Source organism: Diabrotica virgifera, chromosome 4 (assembly GCF_917563875.1).
Source record: "Diabrotica virgifera virgifera chromosome 4, PGI_DIABVI_V3a".
Lineage (NCBI taxonomy): Eukaryota > Metazoa > Arthropoda > Insecta > Coleoptera > Chrysomelidae > Diabrotica > Diabrotica virgifera.
This window is the reverse complement of record NC_065446.1, coordinates 91,495,825-91,516,729: the sequence shown is the minus strand read 5'-3', so window position 1 is coordinate 91,516,729 and position 20,905 is coordinate 91,495,825. Positions and strand designations below refer to the sequence as shown.

At 33.9% G+C, this 20,905-nt stretch overlaps 1 protein-coding gene across 1 annotated transcript in view; it reads left to right on the top strand.

Moving 5' to 3' along the window:
* Positions 1-20,905, top strand: part of LOC114327236 (uncharacterized) — a 51,933-nt gene that overhangs the window by 26,797 nt on the left and 4,231 nt on the right. Inside the window, exon 6 of the mRNA XM_028275781.2 lies at positions 1,333-1,610. Coding sequence (XP_028131582.1) covers positions 1,333-1,610 — 278 coding nt within the window. The remainder of the gene's footprint in view (positions 1-1,332; positions 1,611-20,905) is intronic.

The following is a 20,905-nucleotide window of genomic DNA, read 5'->3' as shown; positions in this document are numbered from 1 at the left end:
TAGGTATAAGGAATACGACTATATCAGTTGCAATAAATTATCAAATTGATAATATACAGTGTGTCGCATTTAAGATGAAGACACCCCTATATTTCGGCTATCAAAATATATACAGATTTGAAATTTGGCACAGTCAGTCATACAGGTTGACGGTTCACAATTTTTAAAATAGTCAACTGAAATTTAAATTTTAAACGCGGTCTACTGCAAATCCACAAACAGGGTGAATTTTCGATATGCGATTCGATTTGCTTCGCGTTAGAGATATCGAAAAAAATTATTTGGAAAAGCTGTTCCAAATATTATTATAAGCCCACATACCAAATTTTATGACAAAATTCACACTTTTAGTGTTTTTTTCAGTTGTTGTAGTCAGGATCCTAAATCCTAAAATTGGCTGTCCCGAGATGCATCTCGAGACAGCCAAAAATGGTTTTTTTCAATTTTTTCGTTCTTTCCGCTCAGATATTAAAAATTCTGCCTCTGCCATTCAAAAGAACTACAAAAAATACACAAAAAATTACTATTTAAAAGTTGGCCAAATCATATTTACATAACCTAAAATTTTTTTGAAAATTTCAAAAATTTTTGCTTGGCTCATTTTTTATTACAAAAATCTGAAAAAAATCAGGCTGTTTTGTATTTAAAATATACATCTTCTTGAATTTTTTTTAGATTTTTTAAGTTAAAATTGCGCTCACAAAAAAATAAAATCTAAAAATTCTTCTTTTCTCGATTTAAGAGGTTCTAGGGCCTCTGGGAAGCTAAAAATTTGCATGAGGGCATAATTTTATATCCTTTATCGAAAACATAAGTAGCGGCGCTGATCGGTGCGGGGGCATTTTTTACCATCTTATCACGCTATAGTCTTTATAAGTGAATGTCGCTAAATTTCCCAGCTTGACTAGTATCATTTCGTTTTATCTCACAACTTAATACGTTTTCCATCTTTTGTGCTATTTTGCCGGTTATTAGCGCGCTCATCACTCTATAATGCTATAAGATGGTAAAAAAATCACTAAAATCGGACAACAGGTTTAGGAAATTCGAGCATCAAAAATGACCAAATTTTTAAGTGGATCGATTTTTTTGCACCCGGGTGTAGTTTGTCCATATTACTTACCACGAGCAAACTCCGCCTATATCTCTCCGACTTTGAGTAAAACCAAATGTGGAAAGACGAAGAATATCCTGGCTTAAGAACTTCTGGGAATGGCTTGAATGCAGTAGTGCAGTCAACAGGATCTGCATAGCCATGATGATTTCCCACCTTCGATAGAAGAAGTAGGTAAATATTAGTTCTGTAATTTAATTTTTATTTTATTTTTTTAGAATATAATACATCATCAAATTCTGGAAACTCATCACCATCACAATATAATTCTCCATCAATTTCTCCAACACCACCCCATTTGAGCCCGCAGACCACATTAAGACCAGAATCTCCAGATGGCGATGCTCAGTCCGATTCTGGCCGAAGCAATAAGGACGAAGATGAAAACAGCGGCATTGATCCGTCTATTCCTGACGCAACTCATTGGACCGCCGATGAAGTTTACGAATATTTTCGCCAGTATTTCCCAGAAGAAGCTATTATATTTAAGGAACAGGTAATTTTTCTATCACTAAATTGCAACATTGCAAATAAAATTTTATGTTTTGTTTTATCATTTTTTTGTATCTTTCCTTTGAAACTCATACCGTTCTTATTACTATTCGAAACATTTGTTAGCTTTTTCTTTTCCGTAGTCCAATTTTTTCTCTATTTATATAGTTTTATACTTCTTCCTCTTTATAAACAATTCTGCTTGTTCATTGGCAGATTGATACCTCTATGGAAGGTTGTCACTCCATCTTTTGCGCGGTCGTCCGATACTTCTGCCGTTTGGTGATTTATCTCTTGCTTTTTTGATCACACGGGTCTTCCCCATTTGGACTTATTTGGTTATTCTATTTTTTTTATTTAGTGACCATTCGTTTATACACTTAGACCGGGCAGTATCGTCGCCCCCCCGCTAGCGAAATTATTCTGATTCGATTTTTTTGCACAAACTTACTCAAAAAGAGGTCCTTATAAAATATTCACAGGGTGCCGGGCGGTGCCGTGGTCAAAAAACATTTTTTAAACAAATTCACGAAAATAATTTTCTCATTTCGAACAATTTTTTTTATATAATTTGGGCCATTTTAAGCAAAAAAGGGCTTTTGTCATTTTTCTCTAAAATTGATTGTTGTTGAGTTACATGCGATTAAAAATTTGAAAAATGCGAAAATGGCCATTTTCATGGCTTAATAATAACTCTATTAAAAATTATTATTATAAAATTCAAAAAGTAACCAAATCAAGTCTCAAACCCCTTCTTTAAGGCCCTGAAGAGATTTTTGTCATTATTTTATTACAAAGCTGTTATTTTTAATTAATAACAATTAGCGCTATAATCCAGGATGTATCGTCGCCCCCGTTAGTGAAATTATTCCGATTCGATTTTTTTGCACAAACTTATTCAAAAACTTATTCTTATAACACATCCACAGGGTGCCGGGCGGTGCCGTGGTCGAAAAATTGTTTAAACAATTTTTTTAACATTCACACAAATAATTTTTTCACTTCGAACAATTTTTTTTTAAGACAATTTGGGACATTCTGAGCAAAATAGGTCTCTTGTGATTTTTCTCTAAAATTGATTGTTGTTGAGTTATACGTGATTTAAAATTTGGAAAATACGAAAATGGTCATATAACTCGACAACAATCAATTTTAGAGAAAAATCACAGGAGACCTTTTTTGCTCAAAATAATCCAAATCATCTAAAAAAAATCGTTCGCAATGAAAAAATTATTTTTGTGAATTTGTTTAAAAAAAATTGTTTAAACAGTTTTTCGACCACGACACCGCCCGGCAACCTGTGGATGTGTGATAAGGACCTCTTTTTGAGTAAGTTTGTGCAAAAAAATCTAATCGAAATAGTTTCGCTAATGGGGGCGATAATACAGTTGGACTATAGCGCTAATTGTTAATAATTAAAAATAGCAGCTTTGTAATAAAATAATGACAAAAATCTCTTCAGGACCTTGAAGAGGGGCTTTGAAACTTGATTTGGTCACTTTTTGAATTTCATAATAATGATTTTTAATCGAGTTGTTATATTAAGACTTGAAAATGGCTATTTTCGCATTTTTAATCGCATATAATTCGACAACAATCAATTTTATAGAAAAATAAGAAGAGAGCTTTTTTGCTCAGAAGTATCTAAAAAAATATTGTTCGAAATGAAAATAGCTATTTGTATAACAAGGGAGGAAAGTGCTACTTTTCCTCCCGAGAATGAAGTTTACTGCCCGACGCGTAGCGGAGGGCAGTAATCATTCAAGGGAGGAAAAGGCACTTTACTCCCATGTTATACATATGGTTTTTCCACCTTCCTCAAATAACAAGTCATTTTTTCATTTTTACTTAATTTATTTATGTAACTAATTAACAAAATTTATTAGAACTAAAACTAACAAGTACATACAATATAACTGTCAACTGTCAAATATAAGTCAAATTAATAATGTAAACGTTAAATCAAAATAGCAATTTACTGTTTTTTACCATTCTGCAAAATACAGAGTGTTTTATAAATAAACGTTAAAATGTATAGGAACGTCATCATCATCATCATCCAACCAATTTACGTCCACTGCTGGACATAGGTCTCCCCCAATTGTTTCCACACTTCACGGTTTTGTGCTGATTTTTGCCAGTTTTTACTAATCCGCCTGATATCATCTGTCCATCGTGTAGGCGGCCTTCCTATACTTCGTTTATCTTCTCTTGGTCTCCACTCCATCAGCCTTCGTGCCCATCTGGAATCTTTCAGCCTGGCGACGTGTCCTGCCCAGTTCCATTTGAGCCTGGTGATACGTTCTACAACATCTGCGATACCGGTTGTTTGTCTGAGATCTTCATTTCTTATTTTATCCCGTAGAGTTACGCCCAGCATGGATCTTTCCATGCGCCTTTGAGCAACCCGCATTTTCGACGCTGTTGCCTTGGTTAGAGTCAGTGTCTCTGCTCCATATGTCATTACCGGTAGCACACATTGGTCAAACACTTGTCTTTTTAAACCGATCGGTATACTGCTCCTAAATATGTCTCTCAGAGCTCCGTAGGCTGCCCAAGCAAGAGTTAATCTTCTTTTTATTTCGCATGTTTGGTTATCTCTGCCAATTCTAATTTCATGACCCAAGTAAATGTACTTTTCCACTAGTTCTACTTCTTGTTCGCGTATAATCAGCTGTCCGCTAGGAATCAGATTAGTCATAAATTTAGTGTTAGAAAAGTTCATTTTCAGGCCTATTTTCCAGCAGATAGCGTCTAACTCATTTAGCATTTTCTTTACTTCTCCTAGGTCATCAGTTATAAGTACTATGTCATCTGCAAAACGAAGATGATTTAACTTTTCTCCATCTATTTTGATCCCTTTATTGTCCCAGTTGAGCATCTTAAAGGCATATTCCAGAACAGTTATGAATAGTTTTGGCGAGAGTGTGTCGCCTTGTCTTACGCCGCGTTCTATGCTTATTTGTTTGGTTTTATCATGTAACTTAACACTCATTGTTGCCTCTTTATAAATATTATAGCTGAGTGTACTGTAACGGTAGTCAATGCGGCATTCATTTAGAGCTTCTAAAATGCTATCCAGCTCTATCGTGTCAAAGGCTTTATGAAAATCCACGAATGCTAGGACAAGGGGTTTATTATATTCTATTGACTTCTCAATTAGTAACTTGACTGCCTGCAGATGGTCGTTTGTCCCAAAGTTTGATCGAAATCCAGCTTGTTCTTTTGGCTGGTAAAAATCTAGCTTCTTTTCTACTCTTGATGTCACTACTTTTGTAAAGAGTTTGTATAAGTGGTTTAGCAGGCTAATGGGTCTATAATGTTCTAAGTCCGTCTTATCTCCCTTCTTATGCAAAAGTATTGTTACTGCGTTTTTCCATTTTTCAGGTATCGACTTTTGATGAAGGCATAAGTTGAAGAGATTTTTTATTTTACCTATAAGAATGTGGCCTCCGTTTTTAATGGCCTCTATTACGACTCCATCTTCACCTGGTGCTTTTCCATTTTTCATTTTTCTCAGTGCTTGATGGATTTCGCTAGTGGTTATCTCTGGTAGTATTTCGGAGCCTTGGTTTATCATTTTCTTTGAGACCGCTTCCCTCAGATTATTTTGATTCAGCCTTTGGCTCCTATATAGTTCCAAATAAAATTCTTCTACGATATTTAGTAAATCTTCTCTGTTTGATGTTATTTCGCTGTTTTTATTTTTTAATTTATGTATTTCGCATTTTCCGTTGGTCAATTTCCTTCGTAAAACTTTCAAACTTTTATTTTCTTCTATGGTTTTCTGGATGCTTTGAGTTTTATACTTCCTTAGATCTTTTCTGATTTCCTTTGACACTTTCTTGTTGATGTCTCTTAACGCACTTTTTTCAGTATTTTCGCTTCCTCTCATTTTACTTCGCGTTTTGATTAGTTCTCTAGTTTCTGGGCTTATTTTTTCATCTCTCTTCTTTTTTGGGCAGTTTTTTCGTTGACTTTCTTCAATGGCTCTAATTATGTTTTCATTTAAGTTATTTATACTTTCATCTGAAGTTGTATTTCTTTCCAAAGAGTATAGGAACGTACGTAATAGAAAATAGATGTTGTACATATATGATGTCAAAATAGATGTCAATAAGTTATATTTCATGAATGAAATACCATGACGTCACTTTTACTTTTCCTCCCTAGGGAGGAAAAATATTTTCCTCCCTAGGGAGGAAAAGTACAACTTTGCTCCCTACAATCAGGTCCGGAAAAGTATACTTTCGGTAGAGGTAGTTGGAAAAATTATTTTTGTGAATTTGTTTAAAAAAAATTGTTTAAACAATTTTTCGACCACGGCACCGCCCGATACCCTGTGGACATCTTATAAGGACCTCTTTTTGAGTAAGATCGTGCAAAAAAAAACGAATGGGAATAATTTTGCTAGCGGGGGCGACGATACTGCCCGGTGCCCGGTCTAACTGTACTTTACATTTTCTTCTGTCTTCACTCACCTTTCGATCTCCCAGCGTATTTCCTGTAATTCTTCTCAGTACTCTCATCTCTGCCGTTTCCAGTAGACTTTGTGTTGTGGCTGTGTCTGGTCTTATTTCTGATGCATAATAATGTATGTCATTATTGGTCTTTATAAATTCTTTACTTCATCAGTGTTAATATGTCGATCTCGCCATATAGTGTTACTAAGACGTCATGCCAGTGTATTTGTTTTTTATTCATCCTACCAGTAGTATTTGTGTTGTGGCTGTGTCTGGTCTCATTTCTGTTGTATATGTCATTATTCTTCTTTTTCTTCTTCTTTTAGCCCATTTCTATCCAACTTTGGACATAGGCCTTTCCCAAATCTTTCCACTTCCGTCTGTCCTTGGCTGCGCTTTTCCAGTTAGTACCTGCAGCTTTTACAATATCGTCCTTCCATCGCATCTGAGGTCTTCCTCTTCCTCTTCTTCCTGTCCACGGTCTCCAGTTTTGTATTTCAGCATTCCATCTTTTATCTTCCTGTCTCGCATTTTGGCCCGCAAATCTCCCTTTTAACCCTGTTATATGTTAAGTTACATTTTTTACTTTTGTTTTCTCTCTTATCCATTTGTTTAATTTTCTGTCTTGTAGTTTTATTCCCAACATGGATCTTTCCATTTTTCTCCGAGTTATTTCAATTTTGTTTATGTTGGCCTTTGTTAATGTCCATGTTTCTGAGCCATACGTCAGAACATCTTTGTGCTTTTTAGTATCCATCTTAACTTTCCAAATGCTGGCCACGCCAATCGGATTCTTCTCTGTAATTCAATTGTTTGGTTCTCTTTATTAGCTTTGATGATTTGAGCCAGGTATATATATTCGTCAACAACCTCAATACTGACATTATTCATATTTACATTTATTCTGTCGTTTGTAGTTGTCATAATTTTGGTTTTACTCATGTTCATTTTTAATCCTATCTTCTCCGATGCATGTGCTAGTTGAGTCAGCATTGTGGCTAGTTCTTCATGGTTGGTTGTAATAAAGACAACATCATCGCAATATCTGAGGTGATGAGATTATTCTCGTTTGTGTTGATACTCATGTCTTCCCATTCCAGTTCTTTAAAGACGTCTTCCAGAGCTAAGGTGAAGAGTTTTGGGGATATTACATCTCCTTGTCTTACGCCTCTACGTATTTCTATGGGATTAGTTTTGTTTGTTTTATTTTTCCATTCGACTGTCATAGTTGCTGTTTTATAGATGTTATGTAAGAGTTGCCTGTACCTGGAGTATATTCTGCTGTTATTTAGAGCTTTTTCTATCGCCCTTATCTCGACACTATCGAACGCTTTTTCATAGTCTACAAAGGCTAAACATAAATCTAGGTTGTATTCGTTTGCCTTCTCTATCAATATTTTCATAGTGAGGAGATGATCTATGGTACTAAACCCTTTTCTGAAACCTGCTTGGTCAATTGGCTGATAACTGTCCATTTTATTTGTTAGTCCAGCGGTTCTCAACCTTTTTTACTCAGCGACTCACTAACGTACTCCTTACAGATTCGCGACACCCTTATATGTACAAATTTTTGCTAGTGGTAGGTAAGTACAGATGAATATATTAGAAAACGTTTACAGATTGGCACTTTATTGATTGATATAACGTGGTATATACCTAATAGTTAAAAAAATGGTTGAATGCATGATTAGTATATTATAACAAGTAAAAAAATATAAATAAAAATATCGTATTCGTAAATCTCGCGACACACCTGATAGGTTCTTCCGGCACACCAGTGTGTCGCGACACGGTGGTTGAGAACCGCTGTGTTAGTCTATTGCAGTGGTCGGCAAACTTATTAGCCAAAGAGCCAAATATGAATATTATAACAATTGAAAAAAAAATGGGAGCCGAATCTGCTTGTTCAGTGAACTTTTATTAAACTAAATAAGTAGTAGGTACACTAAATAAAAGTATAGGGTTTAGCCGGTTACGATAGTGAAAAATTGCCCCAGCAACATTCCAAAAATAAAAGTACAATGTTGTTTTTCATCAAAAATTATTCAATTTTTAGACCCCTAGCCCTATTCATAACCCCCCAAAAAATTAAAACGTGTTTTTTCGTTTTTTGGTAATATTTTTGTTTCGAATCTCCATAGAAACTCCTATTTTCTTGCAAATGCTATATGTAAATAATATTGCAAATGCTAATTTGTCAAAATAAGATGTAATTTTTTCCTACCAAGTTTTTTGCTAATAAAAATATTATCTTTCCGTGGATATTTGTACCAGAGCCGCACTTAAGAAGCCAAAGAGCCACATGCGGCTCCGGAGCCGCAATTTGCCGACCACTCTAGCCACTGGTCTATTGGTTATAATTCTAATAAAGAGTTTATAGATTTGTGAGAGTAGTGAGATAGCTCTGTAGTTTTTTAAGTCTCTTTTGTCTCCTTTTTTGAATAGCAGTATTGCAATACTCTCGTTCAAGTCGTGAGGTATTTCTGCCTTGTGTAGACATAGATTAAATAGGAGTTTTAGCTCCTCTATAATAGCTTGGTTACCTATGCCATTATTGGTCTTTATAAATTCTTTACTTCATCTCAGTGTTAATATGTCGGTCTCACCATAAAGTGTTACTAAGGCATCCTGCCAGTCTATTTGTTTTTTGTACTTAATCTCTCACTTCTTTGTCCAGGTTTTCATAGCTGGGCAGATTAATTCAAAGGTATTTTATTTCCATTACTTGTTCAATACTGATTCCATCAATTTCTATTTCACCTCTGATTGGTTCTTTGCTGATTACTGTTGTTTTAGTTTTCTGATATTGTCATATTAAATCTTTTTGCGCTTATGTTAAATCTGTGGACCAGTCTTTGCAGACTATCAGTCCAGCCAGTCATAGCCCAGAATTCATCTTGGGCTATCAGTATTGCGTCGTCTGCGTAACATTTGTTTCCCACACACTTTTGATAATTTGATACATGATTAAATTGAAGAGCAAGGGCTCAATGAGTCCCGCTGTCTAACTCAGCTGCCTGTGTCTATAGATTCTGCAAGTTGTCCATCTATTCTGACTTCCATTTTGTTGTTTTGGTAGATGTTTTCAATAGTTTTTGATAGTTAAGGGAACTTTGCTATTATACAGAAGATGGATTACATCTTTTAGTCTTTGTGTCATTTTACTCTATTATTATGTCTATCATTTACTCTGTCAAATGCTTTCTTCAAGTCAATTAGATACAGAAATGCTGATCTATGATACTCTAGTGATTTCTCAGTAATTTGCTTTATGACGAATATTGCATTTGTACACGATCTTCCAGTACGAAAACCCTGTTATTAATCTGCTAAACTTATCCTATCATTGTTGCAAGTTTTAGGATAGTATTTAACAAGTTTATACCTCTATACCTATTATACCTATATGTAGTTTTTGGCTGTTTTATCTCCTTTTTTGAATAATAGAATTAGTTCGCTCGTTCTCCATTCTTCTGGTATTTTATTGTGTTTTATAATTTTGTAAATTCTTCTTCTTAAGGTGCCTATCCTTTCCGGATGTTGGCGATCAGCATGGCTATCCTAACTTTGCTTGTTGCTATTCTGAATAGTCCGGTTGTCGATGTATTAAACCACTTTCTCAGGTTTTGAAGCCAAGATATTCTTCTTCTCCCTGGTCCTCTCTTTCCAAATACCTTGCTTTGAAGAATGAGTTGCAACAAGCCATATCTCTGTTCATTCCTCATAACATGGCCAAGATATTCTAGTTTGCGCTCTTTGATTGTGTTAATAATCTCGCATTCCTTGCCTATTCTACGTAGAACCTCAACATTAGTCACACGATCCACCCACGAAATTCTCAATTTTATAAATTAATGTTGTTAATTGTTCTTCAGCTTTTAAAGTGTTTTTCGAACTGTATTTATAATAACTTTTGAATTTATTAAATTACTGAAATTGAAATTCTCTAGTTTTATTGGGAATAAGCCACAATTTTATTTCAAAATAATCTTATTATGTCGTTTCAAATTCCACTTCGGAAATTGTTCTCAAAATACAAAACATTAATAAATTAAAAAGATTTTGTTTTTATTATTTGGTAAAAAAATTCCTCTAATAATTTAATTTTCTCCGACTCAACTCAAAAATATTGAAAATATTATTTAAAAGTCACCTACTTTAAAGTGTATAGTATACACTCGGGTGCAAAAAAATAGATCCACATAAAAATTTGGTCATTTTTGATGTCTCGAATTTCCTAAACGTGTTGTCCGAGTTCAGTGATTTTTTTACCATGTTATAGCCTTATTCATTAACAATATCGCTGTAATAATATTGTTGCTAGACATGTAAACTGTCATTGTATACCGGGTGTACGAATCAAACTGTGTTTTTTTCTCAAAGTTCTCATCACCTTGTGGACTATTCTAGCATTTATAAAATAGTGAAATTACAACCCAACTATAGCCTCAGGTTTTCTTAACATTCTGTTTTTAGATTCATTCGCTTATGTTATGTTGGATAATAAAAAAAGATAGGTACTTTAACAACTGGCCATGTTCGTCATCAGTACAGGGTGTTTGTAAATAATTGAGACAAACTTTAAGGGGTAATTTTACATGAGAAAATAATTACAGTTTGTTTTATAATGATCTGTCCGCAAACGCTTCGTTTCAGGGATACGGGATGTTCAATTTTTTTACAAAGTGACGATTTATTTATGGCTTTAAAACCAGTTGAGATATGCAAATGAAATTTGGTGGGTTTTAAGACGTAGTTATTGCACATTTTCTGACATACAATTAAGAATTTAATATTCACCAATGGCGCGCAAACGGGTATTATAACCGATCATATTACCCGTATGCACGCCAATGGTGAATATAAAATTGTGCAATAACTACGTCTTAAAACCCACCAAATTTGATTTGCATATCTCAATTGGTTTTAAAGCAATAAATAAATTGCCAGTTTGTAACGGAAACGAAGCGTTTGCGGACATATGATTATTGGGACCGTGCAAGTTCGGCAAAGCGACACCTATTTCTACGCTCTGCAACTTTATTCGCACTTTTAATTATATTGGCCAATTATATTAGTCCTGGTTACTGGATAATTGTCAAGGCCATAGTCCAAAAAAATAATAAGAAAAAATAAGATTCAGGTTATGTTATTAAAACGTAAACAATATTTGTATGTAGTAAATAAAATTAGTTATTAAAATGCAGTACTGCAAGCAAAATACAATTAATTAAATTTACCTTTATATAACAATTGCATATCATATCAATATTGTGGAGCAACATATAATTTTTCTTTTTCAATGACAGTAGATATGAAATGTACGTCAATCTGACAATTTCAATTGACAATATGAATTATTTAAGAAAGTTGCAATATTTCTTCGCTATTCGCGCACGATCGTTTCTCAATTCCCTTCCAAGTACTTGCACACCGCGAATAAAGCAAACTGGCATTATTTTCTCATGTAAAATTACGCCTTAAAGTTTGTCGCACTTAAAAAGAGAATGTTAAGAAAACCTGCGGCTATAGTTGGCTTTTAATTTCAGTATTTTATAAATGCTAGAATAGTCCACAGGATGATGCGAATTTTGAGAAAAAAAAAACACAGTGTGATTCGTACACCCGGTATACAACGACAGTTTACCTGTCTAGCAACAATATTATTACAGCGATATTGTATGAATAAGGCTATAACATGGTAAAAAATTACTTAAATCGGACAAGAGGTTCAGGAAATTCGAGACATCAAAAATGACCAAATTTTGAATTGGATCGATTTTTTTGCACCCGAGTGTATGTCTGAGTTGTCAATATGAATGAGTCAGATAAAATTAAATTATTAGAAGAATTTTTTATCAAGTAAAAACCCCGGCTCTTTCCCTAATCAAGTCGTTTCCGATCTTGTCCCTTCTAGTCTTACCCAGCATCCACCGTCACATTTTAATTTCAGCTAGCCCCATTTTCTTTTTATGAACCCTCTTTCCAAGCCACACTTCACAGCCACACTTCACAGCCACACTTCACACCAACGCAGGCCTCACCACACTTTTCTATATCTTTCCTTTCAGCCCCTCTCTGATTTTTCGATCACAGAGTACCCAGCTCATTCGCTTCCAGCTAAATCAACCAGACTGTATAGTCCTGTTGCCAGGGGGTACAACGGCCTCCTTAATTCAGATGGACTTACCCAAGTTTTTTTTATGTATTTTGACCCGTAGAACACGAATTTTTTGGGTAACAGTCGATCCGGATATCGATAAGATTGTTATAAACAAAGAACTTGAGGAATCACATAACAGCGATTTTTCGCAAAACAAAACATTTTTTTGTATTTTTTGGGTCACTCTAAGCAAAAAATGTTCTTATAAGTTTTTTCGTAGGATGCATAGTTTTAGAGATAAACGTGGTTGAACTTTTAAAAAATCGAACAATTGCAATTTTTGAACTCGAATAACTTTTGATTAAAAAATAAAATAGCAATTCTGCTTACCGCCTTTGAATTTTTTTTATTGTTTTAAACAAAAGTATATAGTCCATGTGGTGAGACCGCTCCCGTCTGAAAAAAATTTCTGATTCGGTTTCTTTATGGATTCCTATTCAAAAATGTCCTCTTTAAACAAATTTGAAGGGTGCCGGGCGGAATTTTTGGGCAGAAATTTTGTAAACAATTTTTTTAAACAAATACAAAAGATCACATTTTTTTGCCCTAGAACATATATTTTTAGGTTTTTTGGGTCATTTTAAGCAAGAAAGGTGTCTTGTAATTTTTCTCAAAAATTTATAGTTTTTGAGTTATGGGCGATTTAAAATCTGAAAAATGCGAAAACACGCATTTTCGAGGCTTAAAAACTCATATTTAGATTAGTATTTTTGAGGTTTCCAGATAATTAAATTGAAGATTAAACATTCAGCTTCAAGATTCTGAAGAGTGATCGCGTCTAACCTTAATTTATACTGTTGTTTTTCAATTGTTAAATATGCGTGTTTATCCGATTTTTTGCCGGTACGGCGCGCTCTATTTCAAAAATCTCCTATTTTCCTACGAAAAATATTTTTACTAGATTTTTTCGGATATTCTAAATAAAATAAGTTTTTTGACATTTTTCTGAAAAGTTAATAGTTTTAAAGTTATAAGCGATTTAAAATCCGAAAAATGCCAAAAAAACGCATTTTCGGATTTTATTTATTTATTTATTTATTTATTTATTTATTGAAATATACATCCACCAGGTATAAACCCATAAAGGTGTACATAAGAAAACTACATACATTGACTGAACACTTGATGACAAAATATAAAATAGAATAAAGAATAACCAAAAATGTTTCTGTTGTTAATACACATACACAATAATAAACAAAGACCTTAATAAAGAAAAATAACATGGCATCAATTCGATAAGCTATTGCGTATTTCGCGTTTAAAGATGTTAAAACTAAGAAAAAAAATGTCCACAGATCTTAAGTTATTGACACTTCTGCACATACTTTTTATCGGACAATAGAAATTATGTTGCGAATTAGGCACCGAAATATGAAAAGTTACACCTGAACGTGACACAGCTCGTGGTACATTAAAGTCTACAAGACTAAGCAAAACATCGCTATTAATTAGGCAATTGACAATTTTGAAGATGAATATTAGGCCGTTTATTTCACGCTGCTTACGCAGTGAATGGAATCCAAACTCAGAAAGGAGTAAATTATAGCTATAGCCTCTAACCGGATATCTGTTATATTTTTTGAGGTAACAATATCTTAAGAATCTTTTTTGAACAGATTCAAGATTAGAGACAAGTTCTGCATGATTAGGATTCCATACCACGCTGCAGTAATTAAGTTTACTACTAACTAGTCCAAAATATAAACTACGCAAAGCTTCCACAGACGTTACATCTCTGCAGCTTCTAATAATATATCCTAAAGATTTGGTTGCTTTAGAGACCACGGTATTAATATGAGTTGAGAATGTTAATTTACTGTCAAATATAACACCAAGATCTTTAAACTCTGAGGTAAAAGACAGTAAAATGTTGTTGACCTTATAATCGAAATGTATGTTATTGATCTTTCGGGTATAGGACATTACTTTACATTTCTTTATATTTAAGGATAGTTGATTATCGAAACACCATTCATTAATGGCAGAGATATCCTGTTGAAGTTTAACGCAGTCGGAAATATGGTTAATTTTGCGAAATATTTTCATATCGTCCGCGTACAACAGTGTTTCAGAGTCTACGATGGAGCAGATATCATTAACAAAAAGGAGAAATAATAAGGGACCCAGATTTGACCCCTGAGGTACTCCAGACGTGGCAACAAAACGAAAAGATCGAAAGCCTTGATATTCTACGAACAAACTCCTATCAGTTAAATATGATTTCAGTAATATTTGAAAGTTATTGGAAATTCCAAACTGATCTAATTTTGTTAGCAATTTATTGTGTGAGACTCGGTCAAATGCTTTACTGAAATCAGTGTATATGACGTCCACCTGTTGTCTTGAATCTAAAGCTGACGAAACATATTCTGTAAATATACAAAGATTTGTTGCCGTACTCCGAGCTTTCACAAAACCATGTTGACTGCTGGTAATCAAACAACGCACATGAGCATACAAGTAATCTGTCAAGATAATTTCGAACAATTTAGAGAATGCTGATATAAGAGCGATAGGTCGATAGTTAGATATATCAGAGTTTGAACCTGATTTAAAAATAGGACAAACTCTTGTATTTTTCCACGCAGCTGGAAATGCTGTTGTCTTAAGAATGAGGTTAAAAATTACAACAAGTGGTTCTATGAATGACTCGACGTGACATTTAAGTATCGAAACAGGAAAATTATCAGGACCGCAGGAAAATTTATTTTTTAATTTCTTTGCACCTTCTATAATATCGTTACTGGTAATTTTACCGATATTAAAGTAAGAACTTGGATTATAATTAAAATAAGATGTAACAGAAGGAGAGCTATTACTATCAGAAATATAAACACTCTTAAAGAAGTTTGCAAATGCGTTTACTATATCTTGACTCGTGGTAAACTTATCACTACCGTATTTCATCAGACCAGGTATCCGTGATTTATTATTTTTGGCATTAACAAAGTTCCAAAATTGTCTCGCATCTGACTTAAAAGAATTTTGGGATCTTTCAATAAATTTTTTATATTCTAGTTGTATTTCTAATTTAATAGTTCTCCTGAGATCTTTAGCTCGTTGGAGGTAAAAACAATATTTACTTCGTCTATACATTCTCAGATAATGATGTTTACGTTTAACTTTGGCGATTATTTCAGATGTAAACCATGCTGGATATTTTTGAGATCTAGTTGAACTAAGTGGAACACATTTATCTATAATTTCTTGGAGAGACAAACTAAACGAATCTACAGCAGAATCTACATCTGAAAAATGTTTTAAATGACTCCAGTCCGTTTCGGTTAAAAGTTTGTTAAATTTATTTACGTTATATTTTCTAAAATTAAGACGTTTCTGATTCGGAACAAAATATTCATCTTCTTTGACTTCATACGGAAAATAACAAGTTAAAGCAGGATGATGATAATCAATAGGAACTAAGGCATTGACTTCAGGTGTAACTTCGCAACTAAAAACTGACGGTGTTACAATCAAATCTAATATCTTTCCATGTATATTTTTTATTTTGTTACATTGTACAGAATCTGTATAGTTTAATAGTTGAACAAATCTATTAATTAAAGGAGTTATTTGACTATTATTAACATAATATGCCGCAAGATCTGTTAAATTAAAATCTCCAATCAAAACGACCTCATGAGTTTCATGGAAAGTTTCAATATAGTCAAAAAAATCAGAATACTCACTAAATGTCACGTTAGGTGGAATATAAACTGTTATAAAGAAGATTGGTTTGATATTGGTTTTGAAAACTTTAACACATAAAACATCAATTTTTTCTATAGGAAACACTACACTATGTTGTTCTGAATGACACACGTTATTATTTACAGCAAAAATCACTCCTCCTCCAAACTTGCCAAAACTTCGATCTTTACGATAAACTGTGTAGGTGTCTTCAGGAAATAGTTCACTACTGCGTACTCCATCCCGAAGCCAAGATTCTGTGATTGCAATAATGTGATATTGTGATATTAGGACATTTTGAAAAAATATAGTTGTTTTCGAATTTAGACCGCGACAGTTTTGATAGTATACAAAAAGGTTGTCATTATTTTTCGGTGATCCAGTGGATGATACTACAGGTTTTTTGAGACAATAAATGGTAGATTATTTTTGTATTTTATAATCAAATTTTAAATTTTTAAAATTTTAAATCGATGATAACTTTAAAACTGTTAATTTTTGAGACAAATGTCAAGAAACTTATTTTATTTAGAATATCCCAAAGAATCTAGAAAAAATATCTTTCGGAGGAAAATTGAAGATTTTTGAAATTGAGCGCGCCGCACCGGCAAAAAAATCGGATGAACATGCATATTTAACAATTAAAAACAACGGTTTAAATTAAGGTAGATGCAATCACTCTTCAGAATCTTGAAGCTGAATGTTTATATGTACTTCAATTTAAGTACTTGACAACCTCAAAAATACTAATTTAAATGAGTTTTTAGGCCTCGAAAATGCGTATTTTCGCATTTTTCAGATTTTAAATCTCCTATAACCCGAAAACTATCAATTTTTGAAAAAATTTACAAGATACCTTTCTTGTTTAGAATGCCCCTTAAAACTTAAAAATATATGTTCCGGAGCAACAAAACGTGATCTTTTGTATTTGTTTAAAAAAATTGTTTAAACAATTTCTGCCCAAAAATTCCGCCCGTCACCCTTTAGATTTGTTTAAAGGGGACATTTTTAAATAGGAATCCACAAAGAAACCGAATCAGAAATTTTTCCAGACGGGAGCGGTCTCACCACATGGACTAAGCACATAGTGCTTGAGTGATGTTTTCAATGCATCTCTCATTTAAAATCGAACGGGTAGACGGTCTACAAACTAGGGAAAGAAACGAAGCACTAAAAAGCCCAAAACCTAGGAATTTTGTGCAGTAAGATGAATAGAAGGTAAAATCGGAGAAGAACAAGCAGGTTTTACAGCAGGGAAATCATGTCTAGATCATATCCATACAATACAACAGACAATACAGAAAAAAAGAGCTAAGAACAAAGATGTACACATGGCGTTTATAGACCTTAGGAAGGCATACGACACCGTGCCAAGGAAAGAACTGTACAAAGCAATGACTAAAATAGGGATACCACCTAACCTAACACAAGCAATCAAAAACATGTACAGTGGAAATGAAGTAAATATAAAAATCGGAATCAAGGTAGCTGCTAACTTCAAAACAACAAAAGGATTACTACAGGGATGCCCAACTGAGCGTCGGGTTTGGGGGGAGAGGGGGGAGAAATCGGTAAATTCGTAGTTTAAGTTTTTCGTCAATATTTCTAAAACTATGCGGTTTAGCATGAACAACCCTCTATACAAAATTGTTCTACATTAAATTTGAAATAAAAAAGGCCCTATGCATAATCTTTCTAAAATGCACGGTTCCAAAGTTACGGAGGTAGTATAACTGGTCCAAAAAAGGCCTAACCCAAACATTAAGAGTAAAAGTTTTCCTCCAACACCAAATTGTTCTGTATGGTCCACATATTGTTCAGTAAAAAGTTACACCATTTTGAGCGTCCGGTTTGGGGGGCAGATGGGGGAGAAGTCGGTAAATTAGTAGTTTTTTTACGTTTTTCGTCAATATTTCTAAAACTATGCTTTAGCGTAAACAATGTTATATACAAAAATATTCTACATGAAATTTAAAACAAAAAATCTTGTATACATAATTGTTATAACATCAACGGTTCCAGAGTTACGGAGGGTGAAAAGTCGAGGTTTTCGATACTTTTTATATTTTTTGGGCAATGTATGGTATAACTATACCAAAAACCCAGACATCCAAAGTGAAAGTTATCCTCCAACACCAAATTGTTCTATATGGTCCACATAATGTTCAGAAAAAAGTCACACCATTTTGAGCGTCGGGTTTGGGGGGGAGAGGGGGGAGAAATCGGTGAATATAAAAAGTATCGAAAACCTCCACTTTTCACCCTCCGTAACTTTGGAACCGTTGATTTTATAACAATTATGTATAGAATCTTTTTTGTTTTAAATTTTATGTAGAACCTTTTTCTATAGAACATTCTTTACGCTAAAGCATAGTTTTAGAAATATTGACGAAAAACGTAAAAAAACTACTAATTTACTGACTTCTCCCCCCCCCCCCCCCAAACCGGACGCTCAAAATGGTGTAACTTTTTACTAAACAATATGTGGACCATATAGAACAATTTGGTGTTGAAGGAAAACTTTTACTTTGGATGTCTGGGTTAGGCCTTTTTTGGACCAATTATACTATACTATTCTTTTTCTCATGATCATTTTTCAGTGCGTAATTAATTATGACGTCACATACTGTATTGGGTGTGTCGAGACTTATTTCATGTAATTATTGACGAATCTGGCAGATGCCAGAATCGTACTTCGCCATAGGTGAAAAGCTTCTGGAATTAAACTAATTAGTAATTTAGTAGATTTGATTTTTACACAATATGTTAACGTGTAGGTATTTTTATAAAGGGGAATAAAATTAAAAAGTAAACAATATTGTTAATTAAATTTATAAATATGGAAACATTAAAAAATGACACAAAACTATCCATAAACTGTGTTATTATCTTCTTCTCTAGGTGCTGTCTCCGCTTCAAAAGTTGGCAATTATCAGAGAGATCTTTATTTCTGAAACCGCGGCTCTAAATAATTCATTGATATTACATCCAAACCAGTTCCTAAGGTTCTTCAGCCATGAGTTACGTCTCCTTACTATGGATCTTTTTTTTGCATAATGACCTGGAGTATTAGATATACATCTCTCACCACATGTCCCATATATCTCAGTTTTCTTCTTATTTGTTAGTTCTTCTCGTTCCCTATGCGTAGTGTCTCATTACCTCCACGTTGGCTATTCTATCTACTCATGAGATTTTTAGCACTCTTCGGTACATCTCGAATGTCTCTAGTCTCCTCACGCCAATGACTAACTTTTAACGAACTAAATTCTAAACCAAAACACAAAATAATGCACAAAAACGTTGTGAAACACAAGGGAAGTCGAATTCGAATTTCAAAATGACAGGTACACAAAATACTGACCTGAATAATAACCGTCACTTGACTCTTTGACACTTCTAAAAAATGGCCAAAATGGACGAAGTTTTCGTCAAATGTTCGTAATACGAGTATTTGATTGGCTAGAAAAAACGCGCATTCTAAATATCAACGAATCAAACGTAGGTTAGGAATAGACATCTTATGTATATAACCATTGCAATGCTGCATTATTTTTGTGTTTAATCACGGAGCTACCGCTTTTTCCGTTTCATCTAACTTAATGCATTAGAGAGAAATCGAAAAACTGTGACGCACTGAAAAATGATCATGAGAACAAGAATACCTCCGTAACTTTGGAACCGTTCATTTTAGAAGGGTTATGCATAGGGCCTTTTTTATTTCAAATTTAATGTAGAACAATTTTGTATAGAGGGTTGTTCATGCTAAACCGCATAGTTTTAGAAATATTGACGAAAAACGTAAAAAACTACGAATTTACAGATTTCTCCCCCCTCTCCCCCCAAACCCGACGCTCAAAATGGTGTGACTTTTTTCTGAACATTATGTGGACCATATAGAACAATTTGGTGTTGGAGGATAACTTTCACTTTGGATGTCTGGGTTTGGGTCTAACTATATCATACTATAGGGACACAGTAAGAAACTTGATGTAAACCAACCGTCACTGGAAAACTTTCTGTCAGTCTTACTTTGGTGTACGCTTCTTCATACATATCCTTCACGAACCTTACATCCTTCTCAGCAATCCATTTCTTTCTCATTTCTCTCTCTTGTTTAGGAACTGTGTCGCACGCATTCTCAAGATCAATAACATTCTATACTTTTTTAACTATTTAGAATGGGAAATAAGCCACAATATTATTAAAAAATGATTTTTATTAACGTTTCGAGGATATTAATGTCGGGATAGTATCACGAGGTTTTTCCTGGTTTTCCCTCGTGATTTACTATGAGATCTCTAACGCGAGAATTTTAATGTCACCGTTGCATGTGGTTGTTTTAAAGACAGATCACATGTTATGATTTTTTTTTTTTTTTTTTTGTGACGGATATTCTTGAGTTGGGGTTGATTTCATGTAATCGAATGAACTATCTTTCAGTAAAGTCGTCCCAGGAACGCAACTCATAAATATTGGCAATATCATTTTAAAGTCTTCTACTTTAAAATGTATCATATGTATCTGAATTGCCGATATAAATGAGTCAAATTAAATAAATTATTAGAAGAATTTTTTTACTAAGCAACAACATTTTTGTTTATATTAATAGTATTTTGTATTTTGACAACGGCACCCGATTTGGGCGTCGAAACGTTAATAAAAATCATTTTTTAATAATATTGTGGCTTATTTCCCATTCTAAATAGTTAAAATTGTAAAAATGCCACAAGAAAATAGCTTCAGAACAACATTCTATACTTATTGGTTCTTCTTCTTTAAATCCCTCCCAATCGGAGGTTGGATATCATCCTCACTATCTTCACTCTACCTACCGCTGCTCTGAACAGTTCTATAGAACTGCATTTAAACTAGACCCTTAAATTCTTCAACAGTGACACTCTCCTTCTTCCTATATTCCTTCCTCATCTTATCTCAGTCTTAGCAGTTCATATCTATTGGGACCGTGCAAGTTCGGCA